This window comes from Tympanuchus pallidicinctus, unplaced genomic scaffold, assembly GCF_026119805.1.
Source record: "Tympanuchus pallidicinctus isolate F22 unplaced genomic scaffold, pur_lepc_1.0 scaffold16, whole genome shotgun sequence".
In the NCBI taxonomy this organism is placed as follows: Eukaryota; Metazoa; Chordata; class Aves; order Galliformes; family Phasianidae; genus Tympanuchus; species Tympanuchus pallidicinctus.
This window is the reverse complement of record NW_026294679.1, coordinates 20,278,203-20,304,507: the sequence shown is the minus strand read 5'-3', so window position 1 is coordinate 20,304,507 and position 26,305 is coordinate 20,278,203. Positions and strand designations below refer to the sequence as shown.

At 37.5% G+C, this 26,305-nt stretch overlaps 1 protein-coding gene across 3 annotated transcripts in view; it reads right to left on the bottom strand.

Annotated features, from left to right (window-relative positions):
- ADK (adenosine kinase) overlaps positions 1-26,305 on the bottom strand; it is a 269,224-nt gene that overhangs the window by 17,321 nt on the left and 225,598 nt on the right. For all 3 annotated transcript variants that reach the window (XM_052678245.1, XM_052678247.1, XM_052678246.1), the window contains 2 exons: positions 20,656-20,770; positions 1,426-1,512 (listed from right to left, as the gene is read on the bottom strand). In XM_052678245.1, coding sequence (XP_052534205.1) covers positions 1,426-1,512; positions 20,656-20,770 — 202 coding nt within the window. The remainder of the gene's footprint in view (positions 1-1,425; positions 1,513-20,655; positions 20,771-26,305) is intronic.

Here is a 26,305-nt window from a genome sequence, read left to right as displayed (position 1 = left end):
AAGGTGGGACTATTAAAAAAACATTATAGTCCTGATCTCCACACAATGCTTAAAATCTGAAGAATTGAGAATAAATACAGTCTGAGATAAATGTGGCAGATGTGAAAAGCTCTTCCTGCTGAGGCAAAGCTTGGCTGATGTTTACTGCACTGCTCACCTGGGCACTTCCTAACGTTATTTTATTTTCAGGAACTGAAAACAAAATGGGCAAGAACTTTTCTTTTTTCATGACAAGAACAGCAGCTTACCGGCACAGCTGATACACAGAGCACATATATATAAGCTCTTGAAGATCTTATTTATGTTAATAGTCACTGTTACTCACTGGTTCAAATTTAGTCTTCTTTTTTGTCAGTTAGGAACAACAGAAAGTGATAAGTGTGCAATAAAAGGTGCATGAATAACGTGACCAAATGTGTTTTCCTCTATTTCTGTCCTTTTTGATTCACAAGAGCACCAAGGCAAACGAGTAACAGCATTCCTATCTTCAACCGGATTTAGGCATATACTGAAAGTTTATCATAGTTAAGTGATACATTGAGTAGGGATGGAACTATTCACATGTTTAAATTCAGATTATTTTGAACACTTTCTTGAAGTGGGACCCAATTCTGAAGCTTTAATTTGGGTAACACTGCTTCGTACTGAGACTTGTATTTCTGTTTATAAAGAAAATGTAATGTTTCCAGTAAATTAGTGACTAATGGAGCTCTTTAGAGACACTGTGTCCTGGACATCAGGGCCTTCAGGATGCAATGGTGCATCACAGAACTACATGTATGAAGGGTACAACGAATGACAGAACTTTTGGATTAGATTGGTTTTTGGCTTATATTGAATCGTTTTTAAAAACAGGCATAGACATAACATCCTCTTTTTTCTTTAGAGCTTGTGCCAAAAAAAATAGTAAGTTTGCAAATGGATATTAAGCAATGCCAGATATTTTCTGGGTTTGTTTTAACAAATTAACCCTTTGTGTTCTTTCCTGATGTCCAAATAATTGTATTAGAAACAGATGTTCTACCAAAATTGACACGATCAGAAGATACTACACTCATTTATTAACATACTGTTTAATATTCACTACAACCTGTTTTAAAGAACAACAATGTGTTAACATTTAAGCCAGGAGGGATTTCTGTACACTATATAGTCCTTGATTCAGCTTGCTTATGCAACAGACTGACAGATACAATTAATCTCATAAAAACAACCAGAATATAGCATAACAGCATATTATGTTTAAAGTAATAGAACACATCTTCCCCTTAAAAATCAGAACTTAATTAAATCACTTAACTTGAGGATGTAGAGAAAAGCTTTAAAAGAACAAAGTTCATTCTAAGGGACGGTTACGTGAAAAAATTGTATATTCAGAGAAAGAAGAATAAGATAATCTCCAAATGGGAGTGAAGTGAGAAATACCTCCAACAAATGCATCTCCGGCCCCATTGGTATCCACAATTTCACTCTGATCACTCACCAACACAGGGAAAGTAGTTACTTCATTTTCTATAATGGAAAGAGAGAATAAAACATCAGTTACTTGCAAATATGACTTAGAAAAGCAAAACAGTGAAATGAAAACAATTCAAAACTGGTGTTCTTACCATTAGCACAATAATTTGGATAAAATCAGATTTGGTTTATAATAATAATCTGCATTACAGTACTAACAACATAGGGGTATGGAAGTAAATTTGATCAAGCTTTTTCTTGTGGACAGTTTCATTAATTATTTTCAGCTCCATATCTTTTCTTTATCTCCTAATAGTAGTGATATAAGAACAGAACTAAATCAGGAGGAATAATATAAAACATGCGGGCATATGGAAAAGACTAAGAAAAGCCCATCATGCCAGAACCAGTGCTTCCTACTAGCTGCAGAGAGGTGATGTGGCCTCCAGAATAGCCTGTCCAAGCCTCAGAATCTCCACAGGAATGGCTGTGTTGCAAAAACCAAAGTACATGTAAAAATAAAACAGTAAAATGTAGAGCTAGTGTATATCTGGGTGCTCTCAAATTACATCTTTTTAGAAAACACATATATGTAAGAAGCCTTGCAACTGTCCATCTGACTGGATTTGGTTTCCAGAATTCCATTCTATTCTTTCTTACCATTTGTTTTTCAAAAAGTATTTCCATCTCTGCAGCTCCCTGCCCTCTACTGGCACTCACAAAACCTATTGCAATAGGTGGATACTCAGCATCCTCACCTCAATTCACTGCCACACCACAGTTCAACATAATTACACCACTTAGGTATGATAACTTTAGAGTTCGAGGGTTATAAATTTAATATACGCCACTAATTAATCAGCTATGGCTTTCCAGGTGGTAATGTCATAATGACGTGATAAAAATATAATTACCACCTTGTCACAATACCTTGTTAAAGTGTAAATTACCCCTGTAACAGAGCCAATGGAAGTTCTGCCTCTGGTAGTCAGTATGCATTAAACTGTCTCAGAGCAAACAGATTGTCCTTTGGAAGACAGCAGGAATTAAAGAAAGGGGAGGGGGAAGAAAAGCCTGTCAACCAGTGAAAATGAAAACCATCAGAGCTGTCCTCCTCTAATGTTTTGTAAAAAATATAGAAATAAAGCAGGAAATAGATCCTCCAGCAGCTAAAAGCTGGAGATAGGTAGCTTCCTCACTGCCCAGCAACACAGCAGAGCATAAAAATCACTCTCACACCGATGCATACAGTAGCAAACAAGGAAATCTAGTTTGGGAAGCACATAAAGAATTCACAGTCTCAAATCAAGCAAGTCTGTGTGTGCTGCAGAGGTACCAGAAGGATCCCAGTTTCTGTGAAATGCAGTGTATCAGCTCTACTGCTCCTCACCATCTGCTACAAGCGAACCAGGCAGATATAATGATGCTGCCTCCAGAGGGAACTGTTGGCTGGCCCACCAGGAGGGGAGGGGAGAGAGCATTAGCAACAGCCATCCATGAGAGGCAAAGGAAAAAGGGTAATGGAAAACATAAACGAAATATTCCAATTAAAGAACACCCTACACACTAGCCTGTTAAGAAATCTTTTTAGAAACTAACTTTGATGCTGTGTTGTACTCCTAAGATAATCTTCAAGAGTAATGAATTTTAGTAATTTTAACAGGATTCATTTGAATTGGAAATCAAGAAAGTGAGGTCTTATAATAAACTCTGCCAGAGGAGCAGTGTATTCATCCATTTTGTAAGAAATATACAATACATATGATCTGCTCTAGATAACGCTAAAACAATGAAGAAAGTGATAAATCTGTGGAAGACACATTGTAATAAGGTGAACTGCTTGGGCACACACAGATGTTCTACACTAAATACACAGCAGACACTTGCATATGCATACAAATGTATGTGTTTGGGCACAGAGAGTGAATAATGCACAGGCATTGTATTTGGAATGCTGTAAATGGGGCTTGGCATCAAGCAAGATTCTTTACTGAATCTAGCTTCCACAGATGAAAGCTTGCATCATCATTTTTCTCCTTTCTTTTCTCCTCTGTCTTAATTTCTTACCTCCACTCCTTCTAGCACATTCAGGTAAGTTCTTATTCTGCTGTAGACATAATTGCAAAGAGCTGAATTAGTCTGAAAGCCCAAAACACATCAGTGACTTCTGTTTTGATGTGAAAGCCATCATTTTTTTCTGACTTCTGTTTGCCATCTCCTTTTTCTATAATGTTGCACACTTTCTAGAGAGGCAATAGAGTCATATTTTGAAATACTGAATTTTCAGAAGCAGCTGACATGCCTTTGAAGAACACAGTACATTACAAAGATATCCACAAACACTGCACACATCCAATAAAGTAAACTAAAATGGAATTCTTTCTTTAACCTTATGCTTCTGCTAGCTTTCTGCTAGCATAGTGTCTACTAAACTTAAAAATAATTAACACAGTGAAAGATAGAACAAAATAATAGTGAGGTTTCTTCTTTGCTTCACAAAGAACAAAGGTACTGAGAACTAAGGCTGCCATTAATTTACCTTACAGTGCCTGCGTAACAGGACAAAGATATCTAACAGCTCTCACTGATCTGTGTCTTGCAACTGCTAGGCACAACAGGGTGAATGAAGATGAAGCACAGGTTGACATTCTGAGTATCCTTGCTTTTGTGACTTTAATTTTATTTTAAGTTTATTTTCATATGTGATCTATTATTTTGTACAACTCTCAAATCCATTGCAGTGAAGAGATGGAGACACCTTGGCTGAATGTACTGGTCAGCAGTGGCCTTGCAACTCTAAGTCAGTTCTGATTTCATTTATCATTCTGAGAGCTTACGAAATAAAGAGTAATTACATAAGTGTTTTGAAATCCAAGTGCTGCTCCTCTGGGCATAAAATCCAGTGTTCTATTTTTAAGCAGCAAATATCTTCTGTGGTAAACACACTCAGATACAACACATTCCAGTTTGGCATCATTTGCTGGAATTGAGAATCGAGAATGCAAACTGAAAAAAAAAAAATAAAAAAATGCTGTGTACAACTAGGGAAGTTGTTGAATCTTAGATTCAGCTCCCTCAATGGTCATCATGAAGGAGCTCAACTGTCTTAGAATGATATAGAAAGAATCGAACGTTAATGAACTGATTTCATGGGTTGAAGACACTACCCACTGATAAGGAATCACCTTGTTGGTAAATGTTGTCACTGGAAATTTGTTGCATTATGTAGCTAAAGATGTGAAATCTACTTCCCTCAGGCAAAAATATTCACTAGTATATCTAACTTTATCTATTTTTGTGGGTATGAGTCTGGAGAGGTAACAATTGGGGAGCAATATTAACTGAACATACACTGCTCCTCCCATTCTAGCTGAACACAAACCTTGTTTGTGATGTTAACTGCAACAGTCAAACTCTGATGATAGCTGCAAATATTCCAGGTCTGTTTTTAAAACAAATTAGAATCACAGACTACACATCTACCCTTAGTACAGTAATAAACACCAGCAAGCAATCATTACATCCAATTAGGCTGAGTACTTTCTTTAACTGGGTCATTTACCAGTCTCTCTTGCTCTTAAAAGTAGATTAAATGTGTAAACTTACATTTAATTACCTGTAACAGAACACTTATGGGCAACGTGTTAGAGTGCCCTTAATTCTGTATGAAAATAAAATAAAAGGAAGAAGGGAATCCTAAAATATATACAAAAATGACTAGCTACTTCCTCAAATAAGCTTTTGATCCGTGGGCTGATAGTGGTAGTACAGATGCTTACAAGATGGAGACAAATTCATTTTTCTTTTGTAAGCTTCAACTTGTAAAAAAAAAAAAAAAAAAAAAAGGAACAACTGTGAAACAGAATGCTGTCCCATCTCCTTCCCACCCCCATCCTCTCTCATTTTCTTTAGATCAGGGGCCAAAAACAGATAAAAAGAAAGGGGAAGAAAAAAAAGGACAGGAAGAACTTAAGAGAATGTAGAAACCTAAGCTCAAAACCTATAAATGTCTTTGGACAGCTATAAGGTAAGAAGTAATGAGAAAAGTATTTGGAACAAACCCATGCCAGTCTGGCTGATTCTGAGCTGTTACCTCTCTGCAGGAGAAGAAACTAGAAGCCTAACGGCTCTAAGCCTCTGAACCTTCTTCACCACATTAATGAATCTTCTACAATCAGTAGTATAATAACATTTCCTCCTGTTTTACCTATAGTAGGAACTACTGCTGTTGCTGCATTTCACAAAGAGATATCACACCTGAAATGTAAATCAAATAGATGCTGTAATTTTCCCACCTCTATCAGCACAGCACTGTCCACAGCTGCAAGGCAGCATGGGGTGAGGTGCTGGGCACTGAGTGCCCAGTTAGAAATCCTTACAACTTCCAGTGCTGATGTATTTCAAATCTGGCAGCGTTGATTCAACCTGTCACTTCAAGGCAACAGACCGAGATCCTGCATTTTCAGGCTGGGACCTTCAGATAGCTGTATGGTATGAGCACTGCAGCCCCCCGGCACTCTCTGTGTGCATGTTAAGTTTGCCTTGCTTTGCATGCCAGCAGCTCCCTCTTCTCCATCTATTTCTGTGCATTGTTCCGCCTCTGAAGAGCTTGTCAGAAAAATAAGGAATTTATTTGTGTAAGTCAATGGAGTTAAATAGTCTAACAAGCAAGACATAAGTCAGCCACATGCTTTCAGATTTTCTAATCAAATATTGTAATAATACACAACAAATGATGCTGTATTCTAACAAATTCAAGATGTAGCCAAGAAAGCTTTATTACAGCAAATAGTGAAGAAGTTAAGCCTTTATAGGTATAATGAACAATGTTAGTCAAAACAAGTCAAAGAATAGTCATTGTCTATCATGCATTTATATGCGTATGGTATGATAAAATTAATACAAATATGAATTTATTTCCATAATATAACACCCAAATAGAGCAATTAGGCTACAATTCTTGCAGCTCGCTAGGCAAAAGTAAGTGTATATAGTTATGTTGGCCAGGATGCAAAGAACTGTCCCTCACAGGCAACTTACTTGCAGTAGAAACAGAGGAGGAATATGATGCCAAAGGTTTTGGAGGTTCTACTCGCAATCATATAAGAGTATCTATGGGAAACAACAGTGTGCAGACCCCACTTCCCCTCTCTCAGAGGAGGTAAAGTTAACCCAAGATATTCATCGAGACTTGTCTTGCTTTTATATCTCCGCCCAGACACATGCGCTACTCCATTATTTAGCCAAAGTATTTTTATTCAGAAGTCATATTTGTAGCATTTATGTATGATCTGTAAGATTGGAGTTAATAGGGAAAACAAGGTTCCTCCAGAGGAACCCATACACATTAGCTATTAGAAATGATGTAAAATTAAAGAATATTCTTGCACTCATTGCATAGCCACTTGCACCTACGTGTGCCTCAGTCTGCCCTCCTGGCAAGTCAGCGCCGCTCCTCTGAAACAACCTGTGATTTACTCCAGCATATGATACGACCCAGAATTCTCTGTCTGGTTACAACTGTTAAAGAAGTAACAGCATAAATAATGACTTACCAATAGCTTTTAAAGGCCCTAATGTGTTTTGTTTACCTTATGGAAGGTGTGGGAGCCACTCCGCCTTTTTTATTGTCTGTACAATCACTGCCAATGACAGGAGCTCAAGTTCTGCTTTATTTCTCACATGGAATAACTTTGTTTGTGCAAGTAAACAAAACACTATGGCTGTGTGTAAAGATGGGGGATCGAGTGGAGGTCAACAGAAACACCGCAGTTTTGTTTCACGTGGGTTTAAATAAATAAATAAATGCATACATACATATATGGAAAAACTTCCCTAAAGAACAAGCCGCTGAATTTTTCTGGCATGTGTCACAATGTTTAAAGTTTAGAATGGCAATGAACTCTGTTGAGGAAGCCTTTCCGAGCACACATGAGCATTGCCATTTGCCCGCTAGGCACAGATTTCAGAGTGAGCTGAAACTGCGCCCACTGAGCTGCCAGAAAACGCGCTCCTCTGGCTGAGCGGCTGCTGGGGACATAAGGTAGGGCTCAGAGCTGAAGAGCTTCCTGGGATCTCTGCATCAGGAGAGGGGGCGAAGACTTGGGAAAGGCAAAGAGAATGAAGACATAGACATCAAAATTAAGAAAAGGTTTGCCATATAAAACACGTCAAAATAAGCCCTGAAGAAAGAAGAGATGGGTTACAATAAATGAAAGGAGCGATGAGGCTAATGCCCCAGTAAAGTACAGCTTGGCATAAAAACACGCTGGCCTTGGATACCACCAAACATAGAGCTCTGTTCCTGACCTGCAAGACCCACATGATTTGGTTTGATCAATACACATAATTCTTCATCATTGTAAGTAAGAATACTAACTTAACCCCAACCCCAAATACTACTACTTTTTGAGCCATATATGGCATTCGGGATACAAACAAATCTCTACTTCTATCCAATAACAGGAAACTCGGGAAATGCAAATGATGGCTGAAATTTCAATTTTCAATGTCTAATGCAAATACCTCACATACGTACGCCCAAGTTACGTGACTCATGTTCTAGCTCACAGAAGTTCTTAAACCTTCCGAAACTTGTCTGCTTGTAAAAATGAAGTACCTTTCAGTTAGGAAAGCAGACCGTGCATTGCAGTTACTGTTTGCCCTGATCCACACACTAGCAAGAATGCACAATGACTGTCCTCCATTCCATGCCATTCCAGAGGTAGACATGAAACCACTGCACAGCCGGACCGTCCAAACACCCCTGTGGGAGAATTTTCATACAAATATCTATCTGTTATCTGGTCAAAGCAATCTCAGCCCAAAACTTATCAGGGCATTGGCTAAAACAAAAAGAAGAAAAACACATTATAACCTGGTTTTGAGCAAGACAATTGCTGCATTATGCCTTACATTACTCACACATTAAGCATATTGCCCTAATGCAGCAAACACACCTGTCAAAACTTGCAAGCTTTCTTAGCGATACCTCAGTTTCACAGTGGTGAACACAGAAATCACATCATTTAAATAAATGCCATGTTACATGACAGCTTTGTTTATGCTACATGATAATCTGAGAAACACGGGTCGTCAGTGGAGGCAGAAATGGGCCCAAGGCATTTCTCTTTTACTTGAGCATCAGTAAGACTGAAAAGAGAAGGAGTGAGCATTAGGTCACCACAGAGCAGTTCTGAAGGAGCTTTTTCTTCTGGGTGAATTTATATTTAGTTTCATAAATAGAATCAGTCCATCAAAGTGAAAGAGAGTCTTCCTTAGAAACATTACTATAAATAAGCTAATGTATAAACATATTTCTCCTTTTTTTTTTTTCTTTAATGAACTAGATGCCAGCTGGACATCGCTGAGGTAGATATGCCACAGAAATTTTAGAAATTTAAATTGCTTTTAAATACTCAAATAACATGTAGAAAATTTAATTTTTCAGTCCTTTAACTCAGAGCTCAGATAGAGAATTTTTTCCAAGCTTTTTTTTATTTCTCATGCTGTATTTCTAAATTCTCTATTGCCTATAATTAAGATCTCCCTAGGCTACTTATTTAGTTTTGAAGAATGGAACTTGCTTACTAAATGAATTTTTTCAGGCTTTGCAGGGTTTACTTCCGTTATGAGATGCCACTGCAGTGTAGGCTGAGATTTGTTCTAATCTCAATGGGGGAATATGCTGCTCTTAAAAACAAACCAAAAAACAGAGCAACACCACTAACTTCAATGAAAGTTACGCAATCCTAGAAAAGAAATTTGGCCCTAAATGAAGGAGTCATCTCCACCAAATCAGCTGCAGAAACCATCTCCCATGACAGAGATAAACACTGATGGATGCCCCTATGTTCTGCTCGTGCAGACTGCATTCAAAGAAGTAGTGTTGTCCTCTTGCAGTGCCCACCTCCTGCCTGCCCTGCCCAGCCTCTCTCCCTGTGGCCAGCCCTAACCTGACCCTGAAGAACTGAATTTCATTTGTCTTTACCTTCAAATTCTAACTTATTTTAATTTCTGTACTCACTTCCTAGGCCACTGGATGCCACAGCTCCACGTGCTCACATCTAGCTCAGTGCAGTGGCTGCCCAGGAGCCGACATGCATTTGCAGGATGAACATCTAACATGCTATGCTTTGTTTCACTAATCATCTGTTTGAAGTGAGCACACAAAGATTACTTCATAATTTCTGTGTTCTACCTTTCAAATCAAGCTTGATTTTTTCAAAAGTTTCATATGTCAAGATGAGCAGGAAATTAAAAAATGATTTTTAGGTTTTTCATATTTATTTTTAGCCAAATACAAAAATGACACTACAAAAGGCAGACACCTATATCCCATCATGTGCCAGAGGTGAAAGAAAATTGTATTAGCGCTCTACTAACTACGGTGTTAACTGCTCTCAGATGAATTCTCATATTTCTGTGGTAATTCACAGTGTGCAATAGGCAGTACAATCTAATTCACCACAACTGCATAATTTTGGGCCAACTTGCTATTGATAAATAATGCAAGTATTAGGTTATTAAATTTTTTACAATTAAGTGACTAAGAAAGCTGTTTATTGCCTTCCGTTATGCCCTCTGTTAATAAGATCGTTGTTGCAGATGTTCATGTATGCTGCATTGATGTTTAATGGTGCATGATGCTCTAGGTGGTTCCCATAACCTTGCTTTGTCTACTATGAGCTGACTCAATTGATATGATAATAGAGAAAAGAGGTCTGAAACAAGCTGGGCTGTACTGGCACAATTTGCATAACCTTAAAATTTGCCATCACTTGGTAGCCAACTGCTCCTCAAATTCTTATTCACTTGTCAGCACTGACAATATACTGAAGAAAGAGCACTCTGCAATTGGACGGATGAGGAGGAAAAAGAGGGCATGCACACTTTATTGCACTTTTATATTCTATCAGGAAATGTACTTATTATCAAATTTAGAAAGCCAACAATTTGGAATCGAGTTCTGCAGTTTCATTCATGATCAATTGCTGCACAATAGCCACAAAGCATGGTCTGGCATCTTTTCAGGTTCCCAGTACAATATCACAGTGTCAGATTACAAGGGATATAAATATTTGGTTCCACGGACTCCTCTCTGATTTAGTTTTGACTGCAGGAATCAGGATGGATTACAAGGGGCCGGGTGGGCTCAGGGTAGCAGAGCACAGCAAATAAAATCACGGGGAGTCACCTTCCAAACTCCAAATCCGGTTTCTGACAAGTGTCTGTATTCTTTTTAAAGAAATATTATTATTAAGTCATTTGGTAGGTAAAGCCAAAACCTAATAATATAAAAATCATTCAAGTTTGCTATGTTTACTGAATCTGCTGTCTGTATGTGCTTTAAGTCAGGTCTGCTTATTTTACTGGCTTTCTGTACTCTAATAAACAAAACAAAGTGGAAGTAAGCTGAAGCCTGCTTTGATTTAAATAGGATCAACTACGTAAAATTTATTTTTGTGGCATTGAAGGCTTATGTCTAAACTGCCACATCATAACCCGTGTTACGCTCAGTTGTGTCAAGGCCAGGTCACCGGTATGGTACACAATGAGTAACATTTTACTTTTCACAATGGGATTTAAATCATTCCCACTTTGTTTTACCTATAAAACTTACTGTGGAAATCATTGAGCCAAACTGATCATAAAACCTCACAATTCCACCTGCACACAATTAACCATTTTGATGAATTCCAATGTACTCATGCTCTTCCTGGCTCCAGTGTTAGTTCTAAATGTTTTGCTGCCTTGCACAAATTGTATCCTAAATCCCCAAAGTCAGGTGAAGCAGGACTCCATGAACCCTCCTCTTTGTCCACTTTTCCACTTGTCCACTTGTCCACTACCCAGCATCTCTGCTCTACCTCTCTGGATATAAGAATTTGTCTTTTACTCAGCCATCTATTTACCACAACTTCTATTGCCTGAGACTGAATGCTACAGCAGAGAAACTTCTAATCAAAGGGTCAGTTCCTACAGTTAATTTCCTTCCAGGGTCACCATACATACCCATATTTTACTCTCCTTCCACTCTATGCAATTATTGAATAGTGACTATTTGAGCTGGTGAAGATTAGAGCCTTGAAAACCTAAGTTCCATCATTTAAGGCAAAAGCATGCCATGGATAGCTACAATCTAAACTTTTCTACAATGTTCATTCAACTGTAATCACAAGATGGGAAATAAAATCTCTAAATTAAAGATGATAGGCTATCAGAGTCTGTAGGGCACCTTCTGAGTGGAGATTATGCTGTTGAAACTCCTCTGTGATGATTTACTGTGAAGTGAACTGCTGCCTAACAAAAAAATAAAGGCGAAAACTGCCAAAACAATAGAAAAAAAGATCTTCCACAGAAGATACCCTGTCTAGCTGCCAGCGGTCAAAGGGTCCAGTTTTTTATGCGCCTCATTTGTAACAGACAGCAAAGAAGACACCTTAAGGTAAGACGTGTCATAAAATCTCTCAGCGTACGTACAGTTCTTTTTTTGTATAACCTCTAGGTAGACTACAAAAATTGAATCAAGACATTGCAGACAAGGTACAGCACACAAAAAGACATGTGCTTATGTATAAACCATTTATATTCATGAGCATTTCAAGTTCTCCATGGCCATAATCAATACCCAATGAAGTTAATGAGATCTTTCCATTGATTTCAGAAGACACCAGGCTGAGCCTCAGAGACAATAGTATCATATTCTCTGCAAGCACACGAGCTGATAACACATACTTTGATAAGTTACTAGCTTCCCATTTGTATTTTCAGCGAAAGATAGGCTATCTCATTTCAAATTCATGTTGCAAAATGAGCAGTTTAATATTATAAAACTCAAAATGGAGCATTTCATAACTAATTGAGAAGCAGTCAAGGCTATAGCAGTTACCTGTGATGTTACCTGAGATAAATAAGACAACTGTTATTTGTTTACCAAGGAAATGAGAATAGCCTTGATGTGTAGTCCTCTCAAAAGGTTGAGGCTTTGTTTTCTTTAGAATCCCTACAAAGCAGTGCTTCGAACCCTTATGTCTCCTAACACATCTAAGCCCATGCAATAGATTTAATCACTGATAAGTAGAGTTATAAGTTCAAACTGGCCTTGACCTTGGGCAGTATGACATTATCTGAAAACCATTAATGGTCTGAAACTAAAGGAAGGGCTCATTAATAAAGGCGAAACTGTACAAAGGTAAAAAAATAATAATAAAAAATAAAAATAAAAAAAAGGAAAAGGAAGTTTTATTAAAAGTATTGATCATGACCTAGGGCACTATAGACATTGATCTTCCCATGTTTCCACAGGAAAAAAAAAAAAAGTTAAGCCAACAAATTATTGATCTATTACAAAACCTGCTGAACAAGGTATACATTTAATTTCTTAGCATGAGAAAAATAATCACACCAAATCAAGGTAAAGAGAAAAGATATTTCTTAACAACTACTGAGAGTTGAATGCGTGGCAAAAAAACTTACTTTTTGACTGATTACATAAAATAGCTGCTCTATGAGAACAATTTTAACCCAACTGTCAGAAGGGAAGAAGCCTATGCACTGCAACCCTTTAAGCCACGTGTTTCAGATTTCAGTTCATGGAACCACATGTTTTAAAGGAGAAATGGGTAGCATACAACACAGGATATTGCGGCAACACAGAATGTGTGCACAGAAAAGGAGAATTCTGAACTTGAAACAAAGTTGAACTTGAAAAGTTTACAGAATGATTGCTCTACATGAAAGGCGATACTACAGTTCTAGACTTTCTTAACATTATAGCTGCAAAAACAGTGGCTGAAAAGACATCATCAGAACTTCACACTTGGTGCTCAGCGAGGTGTCATTTTCAGAAAATAGGGGATAACCTCAACAAAGTTGTATCTATAACAAGTCCACCAAGCAGCATAAACTCAATTTGGAAGGCTGTCATTAGTTCCAGTGCTTCCTATGTGCTGAATGACTGATTCTGCAGTCTCACTATTCTTTTAGCATAATTCTATGATATAACTGTTGGTTTCCAAAATGTAAGATGCCAAAAAGACCATTTATTTTTTGATAATATACTCATAGACTTGTCTCTTTATTCTTTGATCTTGATTAGCAGACATAATTCTACTATATATATATATATACACACACATATATACATATATACATATATATATACTTCAGCTGATGCTGAAGTAACTTTCCTTCCAGCCTGAGAACTGCAGACTTCATTGCCAGATGGAAAATAGAAATAAAACATGGCCTGAAGTGAGGCTCTGCATTAATTGAATCCAGTATGGTTTGCAGGTACCATAGTGTCCTCCTGCCTTGTTTCCTACTGCAGTTCCTGAGCTCTATGTACCCACACTGACACCAGTATTCACTAGTACCCATACAAGGCCTGTTTTGATGTTAATTGTGCCTGCCTGCTACAGACAGCATCTTCAGCTATGTGTAGTGCTTCCAAGAAGAGCTCTTCGGTATCCTGAACGTCATCTTGGTTTAAACTCGTTTAGGGTAGTAAAACCAAATGTTGAGTGTGAAGGATTGCAAAAGCATCCCATACTATAAAATCATTTGTCAATCTTTATTAAAATGGTTCACTCATGAAGAAAAAATCCACTTTTAAATACACAGTGATGGGTTCTAAACCACCTCTTACCATACTATAAAGAAAAAGAAGTTACAACATGAAAATGACAGCCAGAAGAGCAAATAAAATGTGAGGAAATATTATGAGGAAAGAAGAACAAAGGAGAGAAAAAAATCACATCACTTTGTAAACTTCTCATTCATGTTGAACATTCTAGTGACCCCCTCATAAGGGTATAGCAGAATTGAGAAAAGATGTAGGGAAGGGTAGCAGGGTTGTCACAATTACAGAACAAGCAAACAAAATAGGAAGAGAGTCTGGAAGAAAAGACTGATGAAGGAGAAACAAGCAAGAGTTCCCTGGAGTTTGTTGTATTTGGAATGATTACTGACTGCTCATTGCAATACAAGAAGAGGGAGATAGCCAATAATGCTCTTAAGTGGCTGAATCCAAACAGTTTTTACAAGCACCCACTACTACACATGCAGACATTAGGTTAGATGGACCTTTGGACTGACCCAGTGTTGCTCCCCTTTTCCACTCCACATTGCTTCGCCAGCATCACATAAATTCCTATTACACCACCAGTGGAGCAGTGTATTAACAGTTACATCTCCAAGAATTCCTTTTAGGCTTATGGTACAAAAATTGACTTCCTAGGTCTACATATTTGTATTTGAGAAACGAATTCTTCTGTGTAAGAGGAAATATTGACAAGTCCTAAGGTGTGGGATAGGGACCCCTATTTATTGCCAGCAAACATATTTTTCATAGCTGAAGAAGCAACTTTTCGTTGGAATGCCAGAATGTAAATTAATTGTAGCACCTGAGATTCAGGCTACATTTAATGAAAGGTGAAGTTTTGCCTTGAAAATTCCTTGTTGCTAGTGATTAAGCAAGAAATGGGAATTTCCTGACTTTACTCTTAATTGCTGGGCCAAAGTGACATGTTATTACATTAGACTAAAAAAGATACTCTTTTCTTTAAATTGATACGAAATTAATGAAAACACACGTGCACATTACTTACACATATAAATATATGTTTACTTATATGCCTATAGTTATATAGATATATGCATTCTCTGAGGTGAAATTACTGACCTTTAATTCCAGTTAAGATACAGGTGTCCAGGAATGTAGGTTTTAATAATGTGTTTCAGCTGTCTAATAAAATGCTCAGATCTCCTCTCCCACACAGCATGAAATCATGAGTGGTCTCAGTTACAGAAGGTATTACCAGATTTGCTATTCATTAATCCCTATCAACAAAGGTTCATTATTAATTTAGGTTTTGTGCCTCCTAAGTCACAACTAAACTAAAAATAATTCTGTTGGGCTTTTGGCTTCTTTGTTGTGTGACTAGCAGACCAAAATTTCCTTTTTTCTTAAATCCATTTTTAGTATTTAAATTTTACTTTACATTTGTGAATATGACAGGAGAGGGGATAGTAAAGCTATGAAATCATGTGAAAAAGAGAATGCATTTTAATATAACCCAACTGCACATTCAAGACGTGACTTTGTTTGTGCAAACACACAGGAAGGCTGTCTGATAAAAAGAGCAAGTCAAGATTTTTCCTGTCTGGAAAGCTGAGAATGAAAGCTAGGAGACCTAAGGGAAAAGTACTTTTTCTTGCTTCTTGCAAACAAACAATCCAGAGTAATTTACAGAAAGAGGAGCTGCAAACAGACCCACCGTAAAAAGTCAGCAGTGTCAATAGTAATAAATACTTCTTCGTTTTATAGATAAGGTAACATGGTGGTCTATGATTGCAGCACAACCTGACAAAAAAGAACTACTGACCTCTGTTTAGACTGTTATATGCTTAAACGTCAGTTTTAAAACTCTCCTTTTAAATGATTTTAACATCCAAGAAGTTTCCTCATTTGTAAATACAGACTCTCCATTCTTCTGTTGCTATATTCATTTAGACCACGTTTTGGTTCCATTCAAATGCATAGAAACTCTTAATTTGTGAATGTATGTACATACATCACTTTGAGAACGGCTGTACTGACTTACACCAAAATCCATTTAGCTCAATACCCTGTTTCAGATAACAGAGAGCAAATACCTAATATTACTCTAACATCAAAAGCTTGGTAGTGGGCTCTAAAATTTGGTAACATTGCAAGCTTTGTTGTTCCATATTAATCTGGCCATATAGCATATGCTGTGTAATTTATGGAACTGATTAAATAACATGCAGTAATAACAAGTAGAAGTTCCCCAAACGACTTCAGTGTATACTTTATGTTAGGTGCATTTCAGGATTATTAAGGGAGACCCTTCTCATTCTACCACATTGTATTTCAAAGCCAGTACATTTCCTGAAACACTCTCATGCCATCCATCGACAAACTGAAGAAGATGTAAGCAGTGTCATTAACTCAGTAAACCCTAACTTTGGTGGTTTTAATGTTCAAATCCTTAAAAATTCATTTATTTACTACTGCCATTTTCTAACAAATGAGTCTATTACAAATGTGCCCTTAACAGAGGTGGTCTTGCAAACACTGGGGAGGAAAAACCTGAACATTCTATGTTCAGGTCTGAACATGCCAGATTTCATCATTCATAACTTGAAAAATGCTGAAGTGATTTTCTTTACATTTGGACTGTTTTTCTTTCCTCTATTAAAGCTATAAAACTAGCTAAGTTTAAAGTTTGTAGCTTCAGCTGTTTTTGAATTATGCAAATATTTCACTATTAAATTGATTCTCCATTGTCAAACTGATTTTGCTCAGACTTTCCAAAGATTTCCCTTTGGGCGAAGACTAGTCACAGAATGTATCAGACTTAAAGTAATTTGTTTAAAAACGTTATGAGCAACTCTGTAAAAATGGATAGTTTTCAGAGCAGTTGATTCTGACAAATGATATAGCACACAAATAGATGTGACATATAACGTCAGAGTTTGTGATTTTTGGTGTGTTTATGAAAAGCCCCAGCTGCTGAAATCAGGAGACTGGAGATGTTCATCAGCCCTTCCCTTCCTTCCTTGCCTACATATTTTCTTTGGTTACAGAAGAGAGTGTTGAAAAATGAAATGAATGTATCCCGCAAACTCAGGAACCTGGAGTCAAATTCAGAGCGGATGGAGCCAGGTTGTGGTAGTGGGTCCAACAGCCAAGCAATTCCCTCTATGGCCAAAAGGCATCCACACAAGACATTAACCAATATTATTCCTCAAACAAACTTTCCTCAGTAAGCAAGTTCATTGATGCTATTTTCATTTGCTACTATCTTTCCCAAGCCATAGTCCTCTTACTGCAAGGCTTCACCAGAGGTGTACCTCTCGGGTTACTTTTTTTTCAGGAGAGTTTTGTTGAAATTCAGCCATTTTGGGGACAGATGTTAGAGACAGTTATAGCATTTGTGTCATCTTGTAGTTCTTACAGTCATTAAGAAGCTCCAATGTCTTTAAATTTTTCAGTAGAAAAATAAACTTTGATGTCAGAGGAAAATGCATCCGAATGGCACGAACAGGAGAACTTTAGGCATTGATCGCATGCTCTGAGAAGCCTTGTTAGAAGCTGACAGTTAATTTAGTCAACATTTAATCTACCACAGTGTCTGTGTGCCAATCCCAAACACTCCTTTCCTTCCTATAAAACATACTGATCACACTCAGTTTGAATATGAGATTGCCTTTTTCTTGCAATTATTCCTACTGACAGAGAACAGGAAGGAAGGGGAGAGGAAAGGAGCCTTGGGGCTGGAGTACTGTGATGGAGGAGATAAGAATAGACAGCAGAAAAACCCAATGTGCTCCATGATAGAGACATTTTTTCTCTGAAAAAATCAAATAATTCAGACAGATTAGGAATTTGGACTGATAAATGGGAATGGCTTGGACTGAGATGGCTGATGCAGTTATTTCCTACCATTTTCACGATCTGCTCCAGCTGTGTGGGCCTCATTGCTTGTCAATCAGTGCCTGAGCAGCCACAGTTCATGGCCTTCTACAGGTGAGCCACCAATGATTTTGGTGGGCATTAAAACAATGGTGGGTGATCAGCAGCAATTCACATACTGATTCAACAACCTCGCTTTAGGGCTAGGACAGATCCCTGAAGGAAGTGGGCTTTTTAGCTGTCTCAGTCTATCAGATTCTATGCTCTGAAATTCTTGGTCAACCTTTCTTTTATTTTGGTAACGATCTGTACCTTCCTGTTCTATGCTCTACTCCTCAAGTACTTACTGATACTTCTGTTTTCTGGGAACCTGCAATAATCCTTTTTATCTGCCTCATTTCCTCTCCTTCCAACCAAAGCTGCACTGAAGTGGATCCCCTCATTATTTCCATTCTCTGGTTATCACTCAACTTGTATGTAACCCACCAAAGAGGTGCACTCCTACTCTTGTAATCCAGCCTTTCTCATCTTAGCTCCATGGCAGCCTTGTACAGGACAGTAGGCAGAGGCTGTATTTAACTGAGGAAATAGATGTCTGGTAGGGATGCTCTTACTGTGCTGTCTTTCTCACTGTATAATGCCTAGGTTGAGATAGGTAAGACACTGTTTATTGTGTTTCTTCATAGAACAGTCCAGTCCAAGGCACCTGCTTCTACTCCTAGGGCAACAGTGAAGGCAGACACTTTCAAAAGCTTACTCTTACCCTGTGTATTAGAAAGTGGAAATGAATTTTATACTGGCAACTACTCTGAAATACAGCAAGTCTTTCAAAGATCATTTAGAAACATTTTACACTTTCCACTGAAGGAAAGCACAACAAGACCTAATTGGTGCTGAATTAAGCGTTAATAGTACTCCGCGCCATTGTGTGGTATCATCATATGCTAAATTAAGGGACACGTTTTCCTCCTTTCATTATTATTTTAATGTGAAGAGGTGGGAAAAAGATGATCCATACCAAAGGATGGAAGAAGGGGGAAAACAATAACAAATCGGTATCTCTTTTGAGAATTGCCCCACAGGCCAAACATTTTTATGTTCTTAATCATTATTAAATGACTTAACATGACACACAGAGCCTGGCAAATGATTGCATCCTGACATGAGAACGAATTACAAATGAAATGAAAGATCAAGCTGTATTAGAGGACTGCCTCTGGGAAATGAAAATCTTTAATTCTCTTTTATTATTGACATTTATTTGGCTGCCATGAATAACAACATAGCAAAGAGATTCAGCTATGCTCGTGCACCAAATAGCTTATCCCACGGCTCAAAACTGCCTTAACATTTATCATGTTTGCTTTTGTAGCTGACACCATTGCATACAGTCCCTATCCATCTTGCATTTATCATGCATATAAAGTGCATTCTCTAATTTAAGTTCACTTAATAGCAAACAAACAGCTAAGATTAGCAAGTGTCATTCCTCAAATAAGCCCCCAGTTGTAAAAATATCAAAGAATGGATTAATGGATTTGTTAACAACTCCAGTTTGAAGAATAAAATAAGCACATAGTGAAAATTAAATAAGAGCACAGGAGGGTTACATGTAAGATTTAGGTTTACTACCACTATTACTATCTCATGTATAAAAACATTTTTACACTGCTATTTTTCAGCCAACTGTACAATACTCCAGTGGAGTGCCTCCATATGGGCCATTCACATAATGCAGTAACATTCTGGAAGCAATGCTTTCATCATTATTCAGCGAGATACACATACAACTCTCAGTGACTGCTTTCTATTGCCTTTAAATCAGTTTGTAGCCAACAAAATACAGGAAGGAGCAAACTATCGGAGAAATCACTCTAACTGCTGCTGAGAATGATCTATACACCAGTGACATACCTACTTAGTGCCTGGCCTTGCAGCCACAGGCTGAAGCAAGTTCTGATTTTGAGGCAAATATTGTATGAGTAAGCACTGGTCCCTCAGGTGAAAAGCTTCCTCAACTTCACTTGATTTCCAAAGGAGGAATTCAACCTTGACTAATAACTTACCTTGTGCAGGAATGAATGACTACAGTGGCTCACCACAGCACATGTTTTTAATAGCTTTATTTAGTCTAGAAGCATAGGTGGACAAAATTAAAGAGACTGTCAAAAGGTAGGCAGTCGTGTTTATAATGCTTAAATCTGTGTGTCGTACATCATCAATTTCGACAGCACAAACTACTTGTATCCCTGCTAGAACACCTTTTTCTCACATATTCCTTTGAGAATAGAAGAGCAGACAGCTGAGAAAAGCTTGAAGTGAGCTTTCTGCTCAAAGCAAAAAAGCCTGGAAATTCACTTAGTACTGGATTTCACTTCCTCCTTTTCACAAATGTTTAAATATACTATACTGTTGCACAGCTGTTCTCAGCAGGCATAGTGTGTTCTTGTTTGCAGCAAAGATGGCTACACAGATAAAATCTCAAGTCATAAAATCTGAGCAAAACCAACTGGATCAATATTTTAGATCTGTGTTATACAGAAATACTTCACATGTTCAGAACTAAATTCTCAGGCATTCTTGTGAAATATTAACTTCTCAAATTCAGAATCTTAAAACAATGAGACGCATAACAGAAATGAGAAACACTCACATCAAAAGGCAAATGCTCTGCCTACCATTTAACAGTTGTAATAGGTAAAACCAGAATTTGTTGTTGCTTAACTGGAAAGCAAACAAAGACATGAAAAATATACCTGTAGCCATTACAGTGTCGTCTTTCCCCTGGGTAAAGATTACAATTCGCTGCCTTTTAGTGTTCACCTTTGGCAGGGCTTGTGTCTTCCGGGCTATCTCTTTAATGTCTTCAGTCTATTAACAGAGAGAAAGAAAATTCTTGTAACCAGCATATTAGAGCAGTGAAAGATTGGAACTTTATTAGCAGATCAAAATACTTATTTTCTTATGGCTAGTGAAAAATAGACTTCATTGTCGGTAGAGGAAGATTTTTAAACAGAATACTTCATTCTACTAAGGGTTTATGTAGAACATTGTTTTTAATCTTGATAATGATAGTTCAGCTATTCCAATTGCTACAAAACTGCTAAGCTAACAAAGGAATTACAGCGCATTTCCTAACAAGCAATTAGTGGGTTTAGGTTTTTTTGCTACAGACTGGATTCTAACGGAACCTACCATAAAATTAAAAATAAAATTTGCAAGAGAATACTTCAGATAAACTCTGAGCTTGATTTTCATTCAATCTAGTCAAGTTTTTTAGTATTATAATCCCTCTGATTTCAGAAGGATAATAAACACTGTTTCTGTAATCCCCTACAGCAATTGATCTCAACATGTAAACCCACCGCACCCTGCAGCACCTTCAAAGGTGTGGAGCCCAGGTGGACATGCTGTGTGCTCTCTAGCTCTCTGCATCACTGACATGTAGGGAACGAAAAGGTGGGAGCCACTCAGTGGGGCACAGAACATCCCACAATTTTCTGAAGTGAGGAAAAGCTGCAAAAAATTAAAGAATCTTTGCTTTAAAGGGACTTTGTACACCATAGCACATCTAGCTAGGAACTGAGAACTTAGCATAATGAACCAAACCAGAGATCCATCCAAAGCCTTTGGCAGCAACAAGTTTGAAATGTTTTACTTGATGCAAGAAACCCAACAATAGCACAACTTGTCACCAGAATATCATCCTTCCTATTCTCATAGTTCAGTTTGAAACACAACCGTTGCAACTTCTAATTTATTTAGTTTTCAATCTAAGTATTCCTGTTATTAGTAGAAACATTAAAACCTTTTATAATGATCTACGGACGGTTTTGTCCTCAAATTCATCTCAAGTCAGTAAGTTCCACAGATTAAGTTTGGTGTATATATAAACCTATTTCTTGCCATCTTGGATGAAACTAAGACAGATAATTCCCTGTGTTATCTATTGAGCTGCATTTTATTTCTACGTGTGTTAAATAACAACACACAATGTGTGCACTTATGTACATGCAACCACAGTGAAACGCAGCAGACTTGGTGAGGGCCTAGTGTTGAATATAATATGAAAGCATAACTACACTTTCTGTGCTTTTTGGTCTTCTGTTCCATTATGAAACCCAACTCATTTTAACAGAATCACATAATTAATAGAGTTCACTTATAAAGCTGTCCAGAGTGGTATCAAGTCATTTACCAGAGTTACAATTAATTTGTATTAATAAATAGATTTTATTCCTCCAAAATCAGCATATAGTGTTATTTTTAAAACCAGGTACTGCATGTGCAGTTTTGACTGTGGCTGCTGATTTTCACAAGTGCACTTGTTTTTCATCAACAGCTCAGTTAAGCAGTGTAAGAACTATAATCTACACACCAGCCAGTTACTTGCTGCTTTTTAGCAATCTTGTTGATCACACCATTGACAGCACTTCACCTTTTCCATGGACAGAGAACAAGACTGGGCTATGCACTTGCCTATATCCTTTAAAGTGAAAATTATCCAGCTCTTTTGCAATAGTTCTAGCCTCTCATTTATTTCTCTTCTCTCTGGTAGTTAGTGAGCTCATATAGATTAATACACATTTGTCAAGTACTATAATAATTTGCCCTTTCTTACTGCTCTCTTTAAGTCTTATTTGAATTCTCTCACACTTTTAATCTCCATGTACTGTTACTATACTAACACATTTGTGTTATTTCATCCTCCTGTTCAGACTCTTATCATGAGCTTTCAAAAGGCAACCTCTACTGTTGGAGAAGACTGAGGAACCTTGAACCCCTCAGCAGATGGAGAGCAAACAGAGGCCACCTTAGCCCTAATTCTCAGAAGGCAAGAAGCCCCTTAAAATGCCAGAGAAAATAATTGCAACTGCTGTTCTTTTGTTTTCAAATGTCTTTTTAAGAGGAGATTTGTGAGGAGAGGGTATCAGCTGGTGGCACAAGCTGTTGGATAGGGCATCAGTGGAGAATTACAGCCCTTCAACTTGGTAATTTGTAAGCTTCTGAAGGCTCACCTGCATTCTGACCTACTTGAGGTCTTGACAATTAAGAGGTCCGTGAAATAAAACTGCAATCATGGATACCAAGAAAAACAGTAGAGAGGAGGTTAGTTTTTGCTAACTAAGGAGGAGGAAGCTCCTAATGACTTTATTAAGCATATTTACAGAGGAGCAAAGCAGGCAAAGAAATCAAAGAGTTTGAAGACATTTGCGTAATGTATTTACATGCACTTTAAATTTTAAGAGGAAAGTAGGGAAGCTATAATGGGAAAAAATGACAAGATCAAGAGATGATTCCTTCAGTTTAAGGAAGAACAAAGATGAATTTATATGAGGGAAAGAGGGCTCTAAGGAAAAATACTAGTGAAGAATGATGGTAGAGGGTGAAATAGAGTGTAAAAGAAAGATAAATGCATATGTGCTTTTAGGAAGAATTAAAAACGTAATAGGCATGTAACAGTAGAAGAAAGGTATCTGGTGGAAAGAATTTTTTCAAAAGGTACGAATTTCAAAACAGGCTGGTTTGGAGACTTGTGTCTGCTTACACAGACTTCTGAAGTAACTAATACCATCTTCTAAGAGAATTAACTTGGTGCTCCTAGCCAAAATCACTTCCTATACTGAAATTTTTCAAAGGAAGAGAATAAAATAGTTCATATAGTGAAAGAGCTGGAACTTTAACATTGAGGAGACTTAACTTTTCCAGTATACATCTTTGCCTTGTCACTGTGTTATATTTTGAAGGTACAACTGCGACATTTTAGACCAGGTGAATATTTACAACTTAGGACTGCAGCAGTACTGTGTCCTTCAGTTTGCTGTCAGGCAAACGGTATGAAATGCTGTCATCTCCTATTTCTGCTCAGCGTGTACATAATATTGTCAAAGAGCTGTAATGAATAATATTTACTCTGTATTGACTCAATACAACCTGCATCTACAGACATGGCTGAACAGTAGGTTTGTGGACTTTAAGGTGCCACAAATTCACAGGATATTTGTGCGTATCTTAGAATACACTTGAGTCTGATTCTGATGGTTGGGCAGGTCTGAGCCTTGTCTCTGAACAGTCATAAAAAAAGACCATCACAGCCATGAACTGAACAAGCATAAATCCACTGAAAACTGTCGACCTGTGCAGTGGATCTCACTGCTTTTAAGACTGAAATTTATCCTAGGGTATCAAAACTCTTTGATTTGGTTCCCTAACCAATATGTACTTCATGGAAAAGCATCATCTTTAACAGGAAAACTTATTTCTGTGGCAGCTCAGATACATCTGCTCCTTTAATTTCATTTTACTTAATCTACATTTATGAGATGCATTTAGTCACATAAACTGTGGAATTAACTGCAAAACAGAAATGGAGATAATATTAAGAAAAAAAAAGGCACAACTGTTCTTCAGTGACAAAGATTTCTGAGGAATTGATTTTTAATTTTTTTTTTTTTTAATAAAATAAAACTATTTCCATCTGTAATTCAGATTCAGGTAACAACAACTTCTCATTACTTTTATAGCAAATATCCTCCTGATTTTTGCTCTAGTTACTCCAATTCTTCATTTTACCTTTTTATGCTTTCTTTATGTGAATTACAGAATCCATTTTACAAGAGACCTGATGGATTTTTTTTCGTTTAACTAAGGAAATTAATTGAAGCTATTTAAGTTTTTCCTAAGATACTTTCTTAGCAATGTGATTTTCATTTTTTTTGCCTTCACAGCACAATGGGAAAACAACATTGCGGACACTTATCAAATTTTTGTCAGGAAACTTGACGTGAGAGTTGTTGCCAAGCAAGGGGGTAATAAGAGATAAGATCATAATCATTGTGCACTTTACTGATACGCTGTAATCAAATGTGGCAGATTTAGGATGTTCAGAAGGAGCTGTGCTAGAATCTCTAAGCAAGCACTAATGGAAAGGTTAATATGATGGTAGTTAGCAGACACCAGCAACAGCAGTTTGTCACTAGAACTGAATTTAAACCAGGCATATTCAAAGTCTTTAGCTCAAGGGGGCAATAAAAGTATAGAATGGGTAGACTTAATACACTACTTCCTTTCCTTTTTATTGTCTAGCTACCAGAGGGTACCAATAATTTGTTATGCTTCATAATATATTTGGAGGCATCTGTGAAATTCATTCATTTGATAGAATAAATTGAAAGTGTATTTTTATGCTAACAATACAGATTATACAAATGAAAATTGACAGTGATAAAATGTCTGGATTTCTACAAAGCAGCCGCATGAATTTAGCAAACATAAAATGAAATGGGCCAGCCCACGGCTTTAATATCTAAAACACTGATGGCATTGATGTACCTGCTGGTGTACGGCTCTAAAGAGATCTAAATTGCAGAACAAAAGCTGCCAGTCTTTCTTTTTTTTTTTCTTCACAGCCATCCACACACAGAGTGGCGCGTTCTTAAAGTGCTGCAGTTTGAATCGCGCGGCTTCTATTATTTATGCAGAATGGGTGTTGAGCAGTCAAACTCCTATCTATTCTTCCCCACCGCAAACAAATCAATTAAGGTGGGTCTTATTCCACTGAAAAAACATGTAACAGGATTTATGTGCATTCGGTTCTGCAATTTAGATTTCAGTGAGATCGCTTACTATCTGTGAAATTAGTACAACTGTTGTCACATTAATTATAGTATTTAAAACCTGCCTATTTGAATTCAGCATTAGAGACCAATAGCTGATAGCTCTCCAGATTGAGTTATCTGAATGTAGCCAATGGGAGGGGCAACGAACAGGCTTAGGCACTCAAATAAATACCTTAGAAAAATGAAATCAAAAGCTCTGAGAATTGCTGTAAAATCAACAGTGTTTACTTCTAGAAAGTAGGGAATTGAGCATTTTTAGAGCACAGATGGAAAGCACCAACTTGAATCTGTTTTGAAACAGAAATTCCACACCACCCCTTCGAAAAGCAGCGTGGTTTACATTAATCAGTACCTACCAATTTTATATACAACCTTTCTACAATTCATTTGCATAATGATAATCCGCATATGGCAGGGTTTAAGTTCTTTAAGCGGTGTTATATTTCTCTATTTAGTCTTCCCTCACCACTGCTGTAGCAGTGAATCCTTGTGGAGTGTAATGCAGCTAATGAGGTAGCTTTTTAACTGAACAAACTGACAGGTCCCATATCTGCAGAGGCAGCTTGAAACCGTGCCCAACCTCTCGGCTTCCCAAGAGGCTTTTCAAAATTCAATAAATAACATCTGTAGGCGATGTTGGGTGCAGACCTAGCAGAGTGCGTCATAACACTGAGCTGGCAGAACAAAGAAACCATGACGACTGCCAAGTTTCCATGGCAACCGCTGCGAGGCTTGGAGAGTATAATAGCACATCAATCATTGTCCAAAAGAACTTCATTATCAGCAC